Genomic DNA, 19,508 nt, shown 5'->3' on the forward strand with positions numbered 1-19,508 from the left:
TGTTTAATTTAATAAGCCCACCTTGGAATGGCTCCATGAGGTTCACAGGCAGCGGAAAGTCTGCACCTCAGACGATGATGCACGGTATTTTGATGTTTGTCCCAGGAAGATCACCAGGTGGAGGGAAGTCCAGTTTGCCTTTGAGCAGGACTCTGCCAAGGTGCCCCTCCTGAAAAACACCCCCCCCATTGTTCTCTCGTCCATGGGCACCCATATCAACCATAATAAATTTATACTGGACATCACACGTGGCCATCAGCATTGTGAAACAATGTCCTTTGTACTTAAGATATCCCCTGCCACAATGAGACAGGGCTTTTAATTCGTACATGTTTTCTGTCAATTGCTCGGACACAATTTGGGAAATCCCACAGCGTCCAAAGGAGTCCACGGCAATGTTCAGCCACTGCTGTAGTTTGGGGAAGGACGCAAATTCATCCCGCGTGGCTTTCCAAATGGCTTGGCCAACTTCAGTCAGGATTAATCAGGGTCCTCATCCCGTCACTTCCAGTCGCACTCTGCCGAGAAGCACCACCGGCTAGGAGTCACCACTAGTCGCTCAGCTGCGCTTATTGGGGAACTGTGGGTGGACTGGGGGACAATGTGTGGCCCTATGCAGTGCAGGAAGTCTGACAACCAGTGTGGTGACATGCAAAAATACTTGAAGTCATCTCCTCATCCATCGAGTATATATGCCACACAAGCCAAGTTATATTCATCCTTTTTTTTTGGCCTGGTTGTATTCAGAGCCCTCATATACAGGTAGTCCTCAACTTATGACCATAATTGAGCCCAGGACATCTGTTGCTAAGTGAGACAGGTTGCTAAATCTGGCTTTTCCCATTGACTTTGCTCATCAGCAGGTCGCAAAAGGGGATCGCGTGACCCTGGGAGACACTGCAACCGACATAAATAGGAGTCAGTTGCCAAGCATCTGAATTATGGCCATGTGACTGGGGGGGGGGCTGCAATGGTCGTAAGTGTGAAAAAAAAGATCGTAAGTCACTTTTTTCAGGGCTGTCAAATGGCTGTCTAAATGAATGTTGTAAGTTGAGGACTACCTGTGTCATTTTTTTTTCCTTTTTCTGCCATCGTAGGTTGCAGCATATTGCTCGGCATAGTGTTGCAACAGCGGATCCTTTTTTTACAGATTGTACTACTTTTAGGCCATGACAATGTTCGAGTGCCACCAGGGATTGGCAAAGGTGTCAAAAACTTGATAATCAGAGGAAAAAGAGGGGAAAAAAAGTGATAAAGGGCACCCACTTACCACACACTTTTAATGGGACACTTGTGCCTGTTTCTCTGACATGATTCTTTGCACTCGTGGCTGGAGAGTGCTTACTGACAGGACTAAGTCAGATTCCAGCTGAAGACAATTCCTTTCCTTAGTTCTTATACATTTAAGTGAGGAAAACACCTTCTCGCACAAGTATGTGGAGCAAAATGGCAGTAACGCTGCGATAGCTTTCCCCCCCACTTTCGGGTACCGTTTTGCCACTTGGCTCCAGAACTCGGTCAGTGTTTTTTCATTGAAAAGTTCCTTCAAACTGCGGTTTGATATCACTTCCATTAGGGCTTCTTGCTCTGGAGAGGAAAGGTCAGCGTTCACCACATTGTCCATAATGAAGGGCGATGCAACCCAATGAATTCCAGTATCGCATCCCCTGGACACGAATGGAAAATACAACGCAAACTCGGTGTGCAGGTTGTCCAAATGATTTTTGATGGCAGTTTTAATGTCTTCAGTGTCAGCGGCAGAATTTAGTTCAATGAAGTCTGACACACTGGGAAATGATGCAACGTTTCCTTTCTGTACTTGGCCTATCCACAGGGAGATCTTTTTGTAGAAGGCACAAACTTTGTCTTCCATAACAAACACGTTATGACCGTGGCCCTGCAGTGACTGATTAAGTTCATTTAGCTTTTTAAATATGTCAGCCAAATAGGCAAGGCAGGACACCCAGGAGACATTTTCAAACTTTTCTGCTAGGGGTGATGAAATGTTTGCCAGGAATTGGTGCGTTTCATCTCGTAGCTCAAATAATCTTGATAATGTTTCACCTTTTGACAACCAACGTGCTTCTATATGAAAGAGAAGAGTGCTGTGCTCAGAATCCAAATCCTTGCATAATTGTCGGAATAAACGTCCATTCAATGGCCGGCTTTTGATGCAATTTATTATTTTTGTAGCATCCTCCAAAATCTCATGGAACACTGGGCTCATCTGTTTAGAAGCAAGTACATGTCTATGCAAGATGCAATGATTTGAAACAATGGAACTGTTTCTTGTCTTAGCTTGTGCTATCACATCCGAAGCTCTTCCTGTAAGAGCTGCTGCACCATCGGAACAAATTGCTACACACCAAGTCCATAATATTCCATGTTTATTGAAAAAATTGTCGATCATTGTGAATATTTCTTCTCCAGTCGTTTTGCCAGGTAGTGGGCGGCAAAATAATATGTGTTCCAGTATATTGTCCGAATCAGGAACACGCACAAAAACAATTAATTGCGCATTACCAGCGATGTCAGTGCTTTCGTCCAATTGAAATGCAAATTTTTCTGCTGCTGTAATCTTTTCCACCACTTGTTGAATAACATCTGTGGCCATATCTTGTATTCGTCTTTGGACGGTGTTATCAGAACATGGAATATTACGAATAGCATCAGCCATTTTTTCATCAAAGAGAATTGAAGCAATTTCAATGGCAGAGGGAACCACGACTTCTTCAAAGATGGTATGAGGCTTATTTTGTTTAGCTGCTATCAAGGACAATTCATAAGATGCTTCCAAACACTTTTTCGAGATGTTTGTGGACAACACGGAAGTAGCACGTTGTTTTATAAATTCGTCTCTTTTCTTCACAAAAAATTCTATTGGCTTTACGGTGTGCTCTTTATGTTTTGTTGTAAAATGTCTCTGGAGCAAAGAAGGCTTCATGGAATGCTTGGATAACACTTGATTGCAGATAACACAAACAGGAATCTGCTGATCGTTTTCTTCCATGAAATAAAATCCAAACTTCAAATAATCTTCACTGTATTTTCGATTTGGTGCCGGTTTTAATTTCTTCAGTGGCGGTTCCGTTGTTGAATCACTTTCCTTTTGCACTGATGAATATATGATAAATTTAGCCATATTTATTAATATACACCAGTACCTTGTTGGTCAGGTGGCTGGTTGGCTCTTCTTCCTTTCTCCCTCTCCTCTCTCTTTTTCCTGACTGCCTCCTGGTCTCTCTTTCAACAGCCTCTGCTCTTTTGCTTGATCCCTCTGCTTGTCTCACAAAAGCTTCTCCCTCTTTTCCTCACTGTTTCTCCCACAAAAGCCTCTCCTCTTCTCCTTCTTTCTCCTCACCCTTCTCTCACAAAAGCTTCTCCTCTCCTCCCTGGCTTTCTCCTCACTGCTTCTCTCATAAAAGCCTCTCCTCTCCTACCTCTTTCTCCTCACCCTTTTCTCACAAAAACCTCTCCTCTCTTCCTTCTCTTTCTCACCCTTCTCTCACAAAAGCCTCTCCTCTCCTCCCTGGCTTTCTCCTGACTTCTTCTCTCACAAAAACCTCTCCTCTCCTTCTTCTCCTCACTAATAAAAGCCTCTCCTCTCCTACCTCTTTCTCCTCACCCTTTTCTCACAAAAACCTCTCCTCTCTTCCTTCTCTTTCTCACCCTTCTCTCACAAAAGCCTCTCCTCTCCTCCCTGGCTTTCTCCTGACTTCTTCTCTCACAAAAACCTCTCCTCTCCTTCTCTTTCTCACCCTTCTCTCATAAAAGCCTTCCCTCCATGGCTTTCTCCTCACTGCTTTTGTCACAAAAGCCTCTCCTCTTCTCTCTTTCTCCTGACTGTCTGCTGGCCTCTCTTTCCACAGCCTTTGCTCCTTTGCTTGATCCTTCTGCTTGTCTCACAGAAACCTCTCCTCTTCTCCCTTTTTCTCCTGACTGCTTCTCTCACAAAAGTTTCTCCTCTCCTCCCTCTTTCTCCTCACCCTTCTCTCACAAAAGCCTCTCCTCTTCTCTATCTTTCTCCTTCAACTTTTTTTTATCTCCCTCTCCCGCCAAAACCTCCTCCTTTTATATCAGTGGTTCTCAACCTTTTTAATGCCGCGACCCCCAACCGGTCGTAAGTCAAGGACTACTCAACCGGTCGTAAGTCGAGGACTACTCAACTGGTGCAGCACCCTTTGCAGAATGGGACTTTTGGTGGGCTCAGCAGGGCAGAGACAGCCTGGACAATTCCTATTGGCTTTTGAAAGCCAATAGAATTAGACTCTATTCAAGAGAGTCTATTCTATTGGCTTTCAAAAGCCAATAGAATAAAAGGGAGTAGCACAGCTAAGGAAAAGGGGGGGGGGAAATGGTGGACTGCATTGTTTGGCAACCCCCGTGAAATGGTCATTCGACCCCAAATGGGGTCCCGACCCACAGGTTGAGAACCACTGTTTTATATCCTCTCCTCTCTCCGCCCTCCTTCTCCTTTTCTCTTCTGGGTGAGCCAGAAACACTAATCATTATGTGGCCACATGTGCCAATCCTGGGGCTTCTGCCAAGCTCTAACAGCCCTGCAGCTGCAGCTGACTCTCCCCCAGACCTGTGCAGTGGCGCTTCAGCTCATTCCCTCTCCCTGCTACACTTGTCTAGGAGTCGTATACCATCTGCCAGGTGCCAAAGTACCACTGGTGGTACGTGCACCACCGGTTGAAAAGTCCTGATGTAGAAGTCTAAATTGTGTCTAATACTAAAGAACATCAAGACAGGATAATCTTGAATTTCTCCCTCATTCCTGCCTGTATTTCTGAATAAAGTTATGTTTTTAGGATGGCTACCTCCATGCTTCTCTGTACATACTCTGAGCCACTTTAAGGTAAATACATTTGCTAAAATAAACTTAATTTATATTTAAAATATATATATTTTAATATTCTCTGGGCAGCATGTGAATTTAATAAATAAATAAGGCCGCCCAGAGTTGTTTTGGATTGTGAGCTGGGCAATATATACATTTAATAAATAAATAAAATAATGCAAATATGAATTTCAAATAAAGATGAAAAATATTTTTAAGCATTCTTTGTACTGCTATGTTCCTTCCTCAGCACTTTCTTCATCTTTCAGTCCGAATGAGTAAAAACAATGCAACATCTCTTTTGCCTCTTTGGAGGTAAGTAAGGAGGTAAGTTCCTATTTACTTACAATAGGAACAATAAAAAGTATTCCTATTGAAAGTAAATAGACAATAGGAACATCTTCTGATTATCTACTCATCCCTTTCTTCCAAAATGCATATGTTCCTTACTGAATGCTCCAATTCACTTTTTTTTTGGAGGTAGGTAAATGGAAGTAAAGATGTGGCTATTTATTTATCAATTTATATGTTTCCCATCTCACCCAGTGCTGACTCTAGGCAGCTTGCAATTAAATAAAAACAAGATAAAACATTAAAATAATAAATATTAACATTAATTTAAAAATAAATGTTAAGATTAATCTTGTTTCTAGACAAGATGGGCAGCAATCTAATCTAATCTAACCTAACACAACAAATAGCATAGGATAGGATAGGATAGGATAGGATAGGATAGGATAGGATAGGATAGGATAGAAATGGTATGGAATAGAATAGGGATAAGGATAGGGTAGGGTAGAGTAGAGTAAAGTAGAATAGAACAATAGAACAGGGATGGGATAGGATAGGGTAGGGTAGGGTACGGTAGAGTAGAGTAGAATAGAATGGAATAGAATAGGCATGGGGTAAGGATAGGGTAAGGATAGGGTAGGGTAGGGTAGGGTAGAGTAGAGTAGAACAGTAAAGGGATGGAATAGGATAGGATAGGATAGGATAGGATAGGATAGGATAGGATAGGGTAGGGTAGGGTAGGGTAGGGTAGGGTGGAGTGGAGTAGAGTAGAGTAGAATAGGGATGGGATGAGATAGGGTAGGGTAGGGTAGGGTAGAGTAGGGTAGAGTAGAATAGAATAGAATAGGATAGGATAGGATAGGATAGAATAGAATAGAATAGAATAGGGATGGGAAGAACAGAGCAGAATAGTTGAGAGGCTAACCCTTGCCAATTTGACTGAATGGCAAAGTCCCCCTTACTTGAAGAGCCAACGTTTCTCTGCTGCAACTGGAGATCCTCCTCCATCCTTCCAGGAACAGGCTGGACCGACTTCACCCCGGCTGCTGGCAAGCAAGCATCTCTTTCCTTCGGGTCTGTGACCTCCTGCATAAAGTAAGAGACAATCATCCCCTTCCCATCCAATTCTACTGCAATAGAAAGAGGTGTCATGAAAACTTTTACTCCCACTGTAAAATCCAGAACTATTTATAAACAATTCCTTTTTGCTTATTAAAGCAAGGATGGAATGGATCTTTATTATGTTAACAATACAGGAGGTCCTCGACTTAGGTCCTTTCATTTAACAATGGTTTAGAACAGTGGTGGCAAACCTATGGCACTCGGAGCCCTCTTTGTGGGCACACGTGCCATTGCCCCAGCCTTGTCTCCCCCCCGTGAGCCCCTCCTCACCAGCAGCCCCCCTGGAGGAGAGTCGCCCCCAAGCGTGGGCCACACGGAGCAGCACAGCCAAGGACATGGCAGCCAGGCAGCGTAGACAAGACTCTGCCCTCGACCCATTGCACAGTTGATGCTGCGGGGGGGGGAGAGGGTGTGGCCACCATAGCGCTGCTGGGCTGCCTAGGCGATCTGCAGCGGGCCCTGGAGGCGGTGAGTGGCCCAGCAGGCAGGCAGGGTAGGGACGGGGCAGGAGCGGGGCCAGTTTTTGGGCACTGGGTCTCTAAAATGTTCGCCATCACTGGTTTAGAATTACAACAGCACAGGAAAAAGTGACTTATCACCCATCCTTAAAGTTACAACCGCTGTAGCATTTCCGTAGTAATGATTGCAATTTGGGGGCTTGGCAACCGGCTCACATTTAAGATTGTATTATTAACTAGATGATGTAAGATGGTGGGAAATAGAATACACTCAAATAGATAAGATGTGTATTTTGAATATTAGACTTTATTAAGAATTGTGATAAAGGAAACTTTGGTTACCAAAAATTTGGAAACTATAAAATGTTAAATTTAAATATTGACGGGAAACTAAAAATTGGGAAAAACTAACTACAGGACATTGATTGTTCATAAAGATTGAATGTTAAAGTAACTAGGATATGTATAAGCTAAACATTTATTGATAAATGTAACAATGCTATCTTTACTTAATGGATATCTATCTCTATCTATCTATCTATCTATCTATCTATCTATCTATCTATCTATCTATCTATCTATCTATCTATCTATCTATCTATCCTTACAGTAAGAATTCTATTAGTTTAAATATGAGACAGTAGATATTAAGGGAAAAGGAGAGGAAATATTTGATGTGGTAGTTTGAGATCTGTACTAAAGATTTTCGTATGTTATTGAATTATTGATTAACTCACCTGCCATGTTTCTTTTTAAATACTTAAATGTAAAATTAGAAAATCAATAAAATATTACAAAAAGAAAAAAGAAAAATGGTCATGAATCACATTGTTCAGTGCCACTGTTTAACTTTGAATGGTCACTAAACGAGTACGTTGCAAGTCGAGGACTACTATCCTAGGCTCACTATCTGAAGGAGGTTTCAGTAGGGCTCCAGAGATCAACTGGAAATAGATTCCCAAGTAACAAAACCAGCCAGTAGAAAGCTGGAATTTTAGCTAAAGATAAAATACAACTTATACTGTTTAACACAGAGGTCCCCAACCCCCGTTCCGTGGACTGGCACCGGGCCACGGCATGCCAGAAACTGGGCTGCACAAACAAACAAAGCCCCATCCATGGGATGCAGGTAGCACACGAAACCACGCCCCCTCCGGTCCGCAGAAAAACCTCTCCCCACAGAACCGGTCCCTGGTGCCTAAAAAATTGGGGGCCTCTGGTTTCACCTCAATGAAGTCAGAGATGGGCAGCCAAGAATAAGCCTTTATGAAGAACAGCAACTAAGACGATTAAAGGCCTGGAGACTAAAACATATGAAGAAAGGTTACAGGATTTGGGTTTGTCTAGTCCACAGGTCGGCAACCTGCGGCTCCGGAGCCGCATGCGGCTCTTTGAGCCTTCCCCTGTGGCTCCCAGCCTCCTCTGCCTTTGCAGAGAGAGACAGAGACAGAGAGAGGCAATTGCACTTCCCTGCTTCTCTCTCTCTCTCTCTCTCTCTGTGTGTGTGTGTCTGGGTGTGTGTGTGTGTGTGTGTGTGTGTGTGTGTGTGTGTGTGTATGTGTAAAAGAGAGTGCACTCACAGTGTTCTCCGAGGAGCTGAAAAGCTTTCTGGGCGGAGCTCCTCCCTTTGCTGCGTCTCTGAAGGAAGCAGGAAGCAGGAAGGGCAGGAGAGAGCTAGCTAGCCCAGCTAGGCTGACTCAGGAATTCTGGGAGTTGAAGTCCATGAGTCATAAAAGAGACGAGGTTGCCTACCCCGGAGGTTGTTGGACAACAGCTTGAAGCTTGCCAGGTGAGCAGCAGATAGGAGGGGGGGGAGAAAGAGAGAGAGAGAAAGAGAGAGAGAGGGAGAGAGAGAGAGTGGGGGAAGAGGAGTGGCAGACCAAGGGCAGATAGAGAGGGAGGGAGAGAGAGACCCTTTTGACATCTAAAATGAAGATAACACTGCATATATCCTTTTTTTACCTGTGTGTGTATGTAATTTTATTCTCTTAAAGCATTCTCTTGGTGATCATTGTTTTAATAGTATGGATATTCCCAAGAGTCATATTTTTACTTTTATTTTTAATGTGTATATGTGTGTGTGTGTCTGTGTGTGTGTGTGTGTGTATACACACACATATACACATACACATACACACACACACATACACACACCTATAATAAAGGTAAAAAAGGATATATGCAGTGTTATCTTCATTTTAGATATCAAAAGGGTTTTGCGGCTCCCAGTGTTTTGTTTTTGGTGGGAAACGGGTCCAAGTGGCTCTTTGAGTGTTTTGGGTTGCCTACCCCTGGTCTAGTCTAGAGAAAAGAAGGTCTAGGGGGGACATGATAGCAGTATTCCAGGACCTGAGGGCCTGCTACAAAAAAGAGGGGGTCAAATTATTTTCCAAAGCACCAGAAGGCAACAATGGATGGAAACTAATCAAGGAGAGACGCAACCTGGAACTAAGGAGAAACTTCCTAACAGTGAGGGCAGTTAACCAGTGGAAGAGCTTGCCTTCAGAAGTTGTGGGTCCTTCATCCCTGGAGGTTTTTAAAAAGAGACTGGCCAGCCGCTTGTCTGAAATGGTATAGCAGTGATGGCGAACCTTTTAGAGATCGAGTGCCCAAACTGCAACCAAAACCCACTTATTTATCGCCGGTGTCAGGTGGGCGTGGCCCACTGGGTGGGCATGGCCATGGTGGACACGGCATACTGGGTGGGTGGGGCCAGGGTGGGTATGGCCACCTCAATGTTGCGCATGGGGAGGGACGCGTAAGCGGCTGGTGGCCACGGTAGATACCGAGGTGTGCGAGGGAAATGTGCTCCATTTGCGAGCCAAGAGCAAGACCCTCAAGGAGGCTGAGATGACCAGTGGCGACCTGCTCTCTGACCCAAGAGATGGGACAGCGTAGGAATGTCCGGCGGTCTGCATTATATGCTCCCCCGACTCCGTATGCTGCCTGTCAACGGTGCAAATAATGTATATTCTTGCTTTGACAATATGCAGAACTGTCTGGTATTTATGGGGTTAATAGAGCAGAAGGGGGGTGGGGGTAAAGCCCGGGAAAGAAAGAGGAAGGAAACCTTTGACCTTCACACTAATTGGATAATGTGATATATGACAGCTAATTTAGGGAGGGAACATGCTGATAATTTAACTGCTCAAAGGAAGAGAACTTAGATCTTAGCATAAGCCTCCGTTATGCCTGTGCCGACATTTTGTACCAGTCAATGACTTTTAGGAAAATAAATGCCTGGATGTTCTTTGAAGTGTTTCATTAGCCAGAACCATAACACTGCCGGTGCCACTGCAGCGCTGCTGCTGGAGGGCTTTCAATGATATAAACAACTTTTTATTGAAAGGCAAAAGTTTGCATTTGGCATGCTTTTGAAGAATTAATGTGATTTTTGCTGTCATATGTATGCTGATAATTTGTCTAATCTTGGCTCATACTTGTAAGTTTGAGAGCAACACATGCAGCACTCAGGTCCTCTGTTAGTCTGTTTCTGGTGTCAGATTTGATATTATTCAAAGCTGAAAACAGCTGCTCACAAGCATAAGATGATCCACACAAAGTAAGGAAAGCAATCCCAAGTGCTTTCGTTGACTTAAAATTATTTGGCAGAGAATTCCACACTTTTGAGGATTTCGTTTTCAGAACTAACTGTGCTGTCCTTTGTCATCCCTTCCATCTTTTCTAGTGTTTCACGCAGGTCACAGAATTTATTTTTCCAGATAGTTTTCTTGAAATTCTAGTAGCTCCATTTCCAGATTTCCTAAATCTAACCAGTGTAAGCAGGAAAGATCAAGTTCTTCAAATGTGGCTTTATCTGGAGAAGTAAGAAAACACAGGGTTGTCTCCATCTTCCGGAACTGTAAAAATCTATTACTAAAATTCATGTTTGCAGCTGCTACAATGCTAGAAAATTCCTTGTAGATTTCCTGATAGCTTGTAAGTATTGCAGAATTTTCTAAATGCATTTTTAGATTGGGAAAATATTTCAGCTGCCCACTTTCAAGGTCTCTTTCAAAAACCTGCAGTTTTCTCTCAAATGTTTTGATATCACAAAACATCCTTTCTGCTGTTTTCCCTACACCTTGTAGTTGTTTGTTCAGTGTAGTGTAAAATCTGTAAAAAACATGAGGTTAGTAAGCCAGGCCGTATCAGTGAGTTGTGGATATTCCTGCCCTTATTCGTTCATAAACAGCCTAATTTCATCCAAGCAGGCTACAACTCTCTCCCGGACTCGTCCTCTGCTCAGCCACCAGACATTATTGTACATAAACAATTATACTGTGCCCAAACCTCAAGAAGTGCTTGAAACTGTTGACAATTCAGAGCATGAGCCATGATGTAATTCACCATTTTTGTGACATCTCTGAGGATATTGTCAAATTTTTTGTTGCTTTCCCTGGCACAAAGAGCTTCTTGATGTATAATACAATGGAACTGAATGACTTGATGTTTTGTTTCTTTAATAAAGAACTGTATGAAACCAGATGTTGCCCCCACCATAAAAGGTGCCCTATCACTTTTTTTTTGTAATATATTTTATTGATTTTTTTAAAAAAACATAAATCACTTAATAATTGGTGAACAGTGTGTTGTCCGGGTTTACATTTGTAAAACAATCACTAACAATCGATTTCTATAATCCATGATCCACATAATGGTTTTAGTTGATTTCCTCTTTTCCCAAAATATCCCCTTTTGCAAACATTTGAGTTAATACAATTCTTATTGTTTTGATAACAATATATTTTTTCCAATATTCCTAAAAATAATAATCACATCCATATAATATTTCTTTTCTATCCAATCATTCTGGTTGCCTTATCAAGGATCCTGTTACAGTCCTTATTTTAATTTGTTTCTCCCACCAAATTCTAGGTATTCTTACTGGTTAAGATTTTCTCAAAAATTAATTACATTTAAAAATTTAATTCTATTTTTTCCATATGAACCACCTCACACTTTTCCATTTCCAAAATCAACAATGAACAACCTTTAAAATGAGAATCTTAACCACTCAAACAATTTTAGATTTATCCAAATTTAAGTTTTAAATTTCAGGTTTTATATTTATTTCACTTCCACATATTTTGATCCTCCATAAAAAGATTAATTCACCGCTTCCGTTAATATAAAAATGGGGCGGAAATCTCCCTCCTTCCCTTTCAGAGGTATTTTGCTTCTTGGGGATCTTTTCCAGGAAATTAAATATAGAATAGAAAAGAGAAGATCGAATTCCTCACCCAGTTTCAAGCACACTGTTCACAGTTGTGCTGGTTAGTACTTCTGGACTTTGGTTGCTAGTAGCTTGGGCTGGTCGATGCAGTACGGCCAGCCTTTCTCCTATCCGGTTAGGCCAGTGATGGTGAATCTACAGCACGCATGCCAGAGACAGCACTCAGAGCCCTCTCTGTGGGCACATGCGCCGTCGCCCCAGCCCCGCCTCACCCTGCAGCCCCCTGACCAGCAGTCCCCTGGAGAGTCGCCCCTGGACACAGCCCGCACGGAGCAGCGCAGCCAAGGACATGGCAGCGGGGACAAGACTCCGCCCTCACGCCCCATCATGTGCAGATAATGCTGCGGGGCGCGGGAAGAGAGTGTGGCCACCATGGGGCTGCTGGGCCTCCTGGGTGATCTGCAGCAGGTCGTGGAGGCAGTGGGTGGCCCGGGAGGCGAGGAAGAGTGTGGGGCAGGGGCGATGGGGGGGTTGGGCACTCAGTCTCTAAAAGGTTCGCCATCACTGGGTTAGGCTTTCCCCAATTTGAACAGAACATCCGCCACCATTCCAGAATCGCTGGAGTACCCTTCTTTCTTCGCCGCCTCTCCGGGGCAACTTAGACCCATTTAGTGTCCCCCGGCAGGGCGAAATTAGCCACAAGGGTGCGGAGAATCTGCAAGTCCGCGACTGGCCGCTACCGCGCAAAACTGGAAGTCATGAAACCACTTTTTCTGGTCTTATGTCTTGTGACAAAAAAGCCACCTTCACAGAATTGTAGATATCTATTCCTTGTGTGCTTTCAGGCAAAGACACCAGTTTTACCAGCTCTTCTTTCATGATGTCACCAACAGCATAATGCAAAATTACTGCTAGCCTTGCATGATTATATATATCAGCGCTTTCGTCCAAGCACATGGAGTAACAAGCTGCCTTTTGTAAGTCAGCAGTGAGCTGCTGACTAACGTCACTTTCCATGTGCTGGATTCATATCTTTAATAATATTTTTACTAAGTGGCATCTCAGAGATGCGTTGAATGATTTCATCTTTGTTTGGGAAATCATGAAAAAGAGAATCACTCCCAGACAACATGGCCATTTTGATAATTTCCCCATCAGCTATGCACAGTGGAATTTTAACACTGGCAGCTGTCAAACGATTTGTTTTGGAAAGAGAGTTGGAAAAACTAGGATACTGGGAATGATAGTTCCTCAATTTCCCCTCAAGAAACTCTTTTCTTTTAGTAGCACCAAGTTCGGCAACACTTTTGTGGTTGGTGTCCAAGTGCCGTTTGACACTTGAGGTGCGACACACAACACTTTTGTTGCATAGAACACATAACGCTTTCCCATTGTGTTCAATCACTCCAAATGAATTTGTCCAGGCCTCTTGGAATGATCTTCCACTATCTGTTTTTGCTTTTTTTGCTGCACTCATTTGTGAGTGTTCAAGACTTGGAGTCTACAAAAACACAAAATTAAAAAAAAAAAAAATGAAGCACCCCATACAAATCTATCCTTATACCAAAAATAACTAACGCTATTAGTTAACTCTAAAGAAATGGATATTCCCTGAATCAACAATCTAGGACAATGGTGGCGAACCTATGCCGCGGGTGCCAGAGGCGGCACTCAGAGCCCTATCTGTGGGCACGCGCGCCATTGCCCCAGTCCTAGGCCTTCAGCTGGGTTTTATAAAACCTTTTCGCTTTAGGCTCCGATGCTGTGTGGGAAAAAAAAAATTCAATCAGTCAATTTTAACTTCTCACGGGGAAAAAAAAATCTTGCAAAGTTGGAATTGATTGATTGAACTCTTTAGTCTCACCCAGTCTGCTGTTACCACCTCAGGCACGCCCACCCAGTGGGCCACACCCACCCAATAGGCCACACCCACCCGGCACCCCACGGATGCATAAGTGGGTTTTGGGTTGCAGTTTGGGCACTCGGTCTCTAAAAGGTTCACCACCACTGATCTAGGAGGGGGGAATTAAACAATGAAAGCAATGTCTTGGATTTTACAGGGTGTTGGAAAAGTACTCATTCATTTTGCCAGATACTGAAAATAACTGAGAAATCTGAAGCAGAACGCCGATATTAGCAGATGCAACCGATATAAAATCTGGATGAAGAATGGTCAATAAAGCACTCTTGGTCGTCTACTTTATCTTTCCTAACAAGCTGTAACCAACTTCCTCTATTCACTTTGCAAAACCTGGGGGTTCCACGCCATTCCACACATACCTGCAGAAAAGCAGCTGCAATCTGAGCACTTGGCTTTTCCAGTCACATAGCAAGGCGTCAAAAACTTGATGACCCCCCCCCAAACGAAAAAAAGTGATAAAGTACAGTAGTCCTTCCCTTACAGCAGTTCGCTTAGTGACCGTTCGGAGTGACAACGGCACTGAAAAAAGTGACTTGACTGTGGTGCACGCCCACCCCTCTCCGCTGCCACTCTGCATTGTCTTCCATGCACGTCCCAGGGATGCACGTGGGACAATGTGGGACGGCAGCGGCGAAGGGTAGGCGCGCGCCAGAGCCCGCCTTCCCCTGCCGTCCCCACCAGCGCGAGGATGGGCGGCACAGCCTCACTTTTGGAGCTGCGTGCCGGCCGGCCTGATGATGCAGGGATCGCCGCCACCTCTGCCCCACGAGACTGGGCAGCCGGTGTGTGAAGTCTGCTGCCTCGTTGGGGCCTGAGGCCAGCGAGCAGCCGAGGCGGCTCCAGACACCCCTCGTCCTCCTCTGCGTGGCCGGCTGGTTGAGGGGCTCGGAGCAGCAGCCGCTGAAACTCACCATTGGTCGCTCATGGTCCCTCCCTCCCTCCCTGTCTGCAGCAAATGCTGCTCATGCACTTTCCCGCCAAAACCTGCTCCTTTTGTAGCCTTCTCCCCGCCCAGCTCTCGCAGCTGTTCCTGAATTCCGCATGCGTGGAGAGCAGGAGGGGAGCAGCCCGGCCCTGCATCCCTCTGTCCCACTTGAGCAGGGGGTTGGACTAGAAGATCTCTAAAGGTCCCTTCCAGCTCTATTCTGATTGCTGATATGAAAGGCAAAAAGGAAGGTTTCCCCTGTCCAGACGTCTCCGACTTTAGGGAGTGGTGCTCATCTGTTTCTCGGCTGAGGGAGCCAGCGTTATCCAAAGGTGGTCATGTGACCAGTGTGACTATACACCAAGGAGCATGGAACACGGTTACCTTCCCACGGAAGTGGTACCTATTTATCTACTCACATTTGCATGCTGTTATAAACTGCTAGGTGGGCAGGAACTGGGGCAAGTAACAGGAACTCAACCTGTAGTGCGGCGCATAGGTCTCCAACCCAGATTATCAAGATTTCTCCTTAGTTCTAGGTTGCTTGATTAATTTCCATCGTTTCTTGTCTTTCCTTCTGGTGCTTTGGGAAATAGGTTGATTCCCCCTCCCTTCTTTGTGGCAGCCCCTCAAATATTAGAACATTGCTATCATGTCTCCCCTAAGTCCTTTGCACTAGACTAGACATACAGTGGGGCAAAAAAGTATTTAGTCAGCCACTAGTTGTGCAAGTTCTCCCACTTAAAAAAGATGAGAGAGGCCTGTAATTGTCATCATAGGTAGACCTCAACTATGAGAGACAAAATGAGAAAACAAATCCAGACAATCACATTGTCTGATTTGGAAAGAATTTATTTGCAAATTATGGTGGAAAATAAGTATGTGGTCAATATCAAAAGTTCATCTCAATACTTTGTTATATATCCTTTGTGGGCAATGACAGAGGTCAAACGTTTTCTGTAAGTCTTCACAAGGTTGGCACACACTGTTGCTGGTATGTTGGCCCATTCCTCCATGCAGATCTCCTCTAGAGCAGTGATGTTTTTGGGCTGTCGCTGGGCAACACAGACTTTTAACTCCCTCCAAAGGTTTTCTATGGAGTTGAGATCTGGAGACTGCCTAGGCCACTCCAGAACCTTGAAATACTTCTTACGAAGCCACTCCTTCGTTGCCCGGGCAGTGTGTTTGGGATCATTGCCATGCTGAAAGACCCAGCCATGTTTCATCTTCAATGTCCTTGCTGATAGAAGGAGGTTTGCACTCAAAATCTCACAATACATGGCCCCATTCATTCTTTCCTGTACACGGATCAGTCATCCTGGTCCCTTTGCAGAGAAACAGCCCCAAAGCATGATGTTGCCACCCCCATGCTTCACAGTAGGCATGGTGTTCTTTGGATGCAATTCAGCATTCTCTCTCCTCCAAACACGACAAGTTGTGTTTCTACCAAACAGTTCTACTTTGGTTTCATCTGACCATAGGACATTCTCCCAATCTTCTTCTGGATCATCCAAATGCTCTCTAGCAAACTTCAGACAGGCCCGGACATGTACTGGCTTAAGCAGGGGGACACGTCTGGCACTGCAGGATCTGAGTCCCTGGCGGCGTAGTGTGTTACTGATGGCTGCCTTTGTTACGTTGGTCCCAGCTCTCTGCAGGTCATTCACTAGGTCCCCCCCATGTGGTTCTGGGATTTTTGCTCACCGTTCTTATGATCATGTTGACCCCACGGGGTAAATCTTGCGTGGAGCCCCAGATCGAGGCCTCCAGATTATCAGCGGTCTTGTATGTCTTCCATTTTCTAATTATTGCTCCCACAGTTGATTTCTTCACACCAAGCTGCTTGTCTATTACAGATTCAGTCTTCCCAGCCTGGTGCAGGTCTACAATTTTGTTTCTGGTGTCCTTCGACAGCTCTTTGGTCTTCACCATAGTGGAGTTTGGAGTGTGACTATTTGAGGTTCTGGACAGGTGTCTTTTATACTGATAACAAGTTCAAACAGGTGGCATTAATACAAGTAATGAGTGGAGGACAGAGGAGCCTCTTAAAGAAGAAGTTACTGGTCTGTGAGAGCCAGAAATCTTGCTTGTTTGTAGGTGACCACATACTTATTTTCCACCACAATTTGCAAATAAATTCTTTCCAAATCAGACAATGTGATTGTCTGGATTTTTTTTCTCATTTTGTCTCTCATAGTTGAGGTCTACCTATGATGACAATTACAGGCTTCTCTCATCTTTTTATGTGGGAGAACTTGCACAATTGGTGGCTGACTAAATACTTTTTTGCCCCACTGTACCCAATTCCAACAACCGTTCTTCATATGTTTTAGCCTCCAGCCCCCTAATCCTCTTCGTTGCTTTTCCGCACCCTTTCCAGTTTCTCCGTAGTTCTAGGTTGCTTCTCTCCTTGATTAGTTTCCACCCATTGCTTCTTGTCCTGCCTTCAGGTGCTTTGGAAAATAGCTTGATTCCCTCTTCTATATCTCAGGGGCTGCCATAAAGAAGAGGGAATCAAGCTATTTTCCAAAGCACCTGAAGGCAAGACAAGAAGCAATGGGTGGAAACTAATCAAGGAGAGAAGCAACCTAGAACTACGGAGAAACTTCCTGACAGTGAGAACAATTAATCAGTGGAACAGCCTGCCTCCAGAAGCAGTAAAACTTCTGGAAGTTTTTAAGAAGAGACTGGACAGCCATTTGTCCAAAATGGTGTAGGGTTTCCTGCCTGAGCAGGGGGTTGGACTAGATGACCTCCAAGGTCCCTTCCCAATATTATTATTATTATTATTATTATCGATCATCGCTATTATTATTATTATTATTATTACTGTACATCTTTTTTATAATAAGGCGACCAAAATTAGATAAAACTTTCCAGCTGACAAGCTCAGCATCTTTAATCGTTGGGCCACTGTGCCCCTCCCATGCCAATATTACATACCCCTAATCTGGTACAGGGCAAACCTCTTCTCACAAGGTCGACGCACGTACCTCTTTCAAAGGAGTTTGGACCATTTCGGAAGGAGGCGATGAGCTGGGAGGGTCTGGGGATTCGATTCTAGGTCCTGCAGCTGAAAGCAAGACATTACAATAGGAAGAGGTCAACTTAAGTGGCTGGACACACAGCTGCACACAAGGCCTGTCATGTTGTGAACCACAGAAGCCTTGCAGAAGACATTTTTGAAAGCGTATACGGGTGAGAAATGGCCTCTTTTGCCCCCCCCCCTTCCCTTTCGTTTCCACTTTAGAAATTGCCAAGTGATTTTTTCCCTTTCTTACTTATCCTTCTTTATGCCCATTTAATTACTTTTCAGAGTGGAAAAGGATGTCCCCTCTTTCTATAGAGGATGGGCCTGAAAGGTTTGACTGGGGTCTGCTCTGATCGAGGAGTTCTGCTCTTGCCAAGATTATGGCAAGTCTTACAGAAAATACCGATCGAATGAGGAAAAAAAATATATCTAAAGCCAGGGTGTCAAACTCAATTTCACTGAGGGCCGCATCAGCATTGTGGTTGCCCTCGGGGGTGTGTGTGTGTGTGTGTGTGGCCAGGATGGGTGCAGCCTACTGGGTGGGCATGGATGGAGTGGGTGTGGCCTACTGGGTGGGTGGGGCCAGCTCTACATCATTTGTGTCAAGGGGGCCTGTGGGGGCCTGGGCAGGAGTGGGACAGATCTGAGGGTCTCTGGCAGAAGGGGGTGGGACCGGGGCAAGCGCCAAGGCATGGTCCATTTCTTCATTCCTCACAAAGGATGACACCTCCCCAGCATGCACCCAGGGGGCGGGGCCAACACCGCAGGGGCTGGTTCCTTGCTGTTTCCAGATGGCCTTCTGGAGCTAAGACTGAATGCGTTTCAGCATAGATGGCCACCACAAAATTGTACATTGGCTCCCGGCCGGCCTGGGCCAGGGCCAAGGCAGTGGGGGCCGTTCCCTCACTGATTCCAGGATGGCTTCGCGGGCCACATGAAACCACTTTGTGGGCCGCATCCGGCCCCCGGGCCTTGTGTTTGACATGTCTGATCTGAAGGGACAGTTTTGATCCAAATCACGCTTCTGCTAAACCAGCATTTCTAACTTTGACAGCCATATGATGTGTGGACTTTAACTATTGTAAATGTGTGAGGGTTTCTTAAGCACCTGAATTTTGATCATGGGACAGTAGAGATGCTGTGACAGTCATAACTGTGAGGATCAGTCACAAATCCTTTTTTTTAGTTTCGCTCAAATTTGAATGGTTGCTAAATAAATGGGCGTGTGTCCCAAGACTACCTGTAGGTAACCACTTTACAATAAAGGTAGTACTTGTACTGCACCTTATAGAACAGTGGTTCTCAACCTTTTTAATGCCGCGACCCCCAACCGGTTGTAAGTCAAGGACTACTCAACCGGTCGTAAGTCGAGGATTACTCAACTGGTGCCGCATTGTTTGCAGAATGGGACTTTTGGCAGGCTCAGCAGGGCAGAGACAGCCTGGACAATTCCTATTGGCTTTTGAAAGCCAATAGAATTAGACTCTATTCAAGAGAGTCTATTCTATTGGCTTTCAAAAGCCAACAGAATAAAAGGGAGTAGCACAGCTAAGGAAAAGGGGGGAAAAAATGGTGGACTGCGTTGTTTGGCGACCCCCGTGAAATGGTCATTCGACCCCAAATGGTGTCCCAACCCACAGGTCGAGAACCACCGTTATAGAACCTATTAACAATATATAGCTAGTTACTTCAAGTAGAATTCATCAGTAAAAGGTATAAAAGCCAGAGAAATCTGTCCCTA

At 44.6% G+C, this 19,508-nt stretch overlaps 1 protein-coding gene across 6 annotated transcripts in view; it reads right to left on the minus strand.

The window, feature by feature from the left end:
• LOC120296931 (zinc finger protein 286A-like) overlaps positions 1 to 19,508 on the minus strand; it is a 37,130-nt gene that overhangs the window by 9,427 nt on the left and 8,195 nt on the right. For 3 of the 6 annotated variants that reach the window (XM_039318989.1, XM_039318991.1, XM_039318990.1), the window contains exons 4-6: positions 17,730 to 17,809; positions 6,097 to 6,220; positions 967 to 3,114 (exon numbers count right to left, since the gene is read on the minus strand). In XM_039318989.1, the coding sequence (XP_039174923.1) occupies positions 1,280 to 3,114; positions 6,097 to 6,220; positions 17,730 to 17,809 (2,039 nt within the window). In that variant the 3' untranslated portion in view covers positions 967 to 1,279. Of the gene's footprint in view, positions 1 to 966; positions 3,115 to 6,096; positions 6,221 to 17,729; positions 17,810 to 19,508 lie in introns of those variants that run through there. The other 3 variants (XM_039318988.1, XM_039318987.1, XM_039318992.1) reach the window with 2 other exon arrangements.

Source organism: Crotalus tigris, unplaced genomic scaffold, assembly GCF_016545835.1.
Source record: "Crotalus tigris isolate CLP2741 ecotype Arizona unplaced genomic scaffold, ASM1654583v1 scf7180000021815.149296, whole genome shotgun sequence".
NCBI classification, from domain to species: domain Eukaryota; kingdom Metazoa; phylum Chordata; class Lepidosauria; order Squamata; family Viperidae; genus Crotalus; species Crotalus tigris.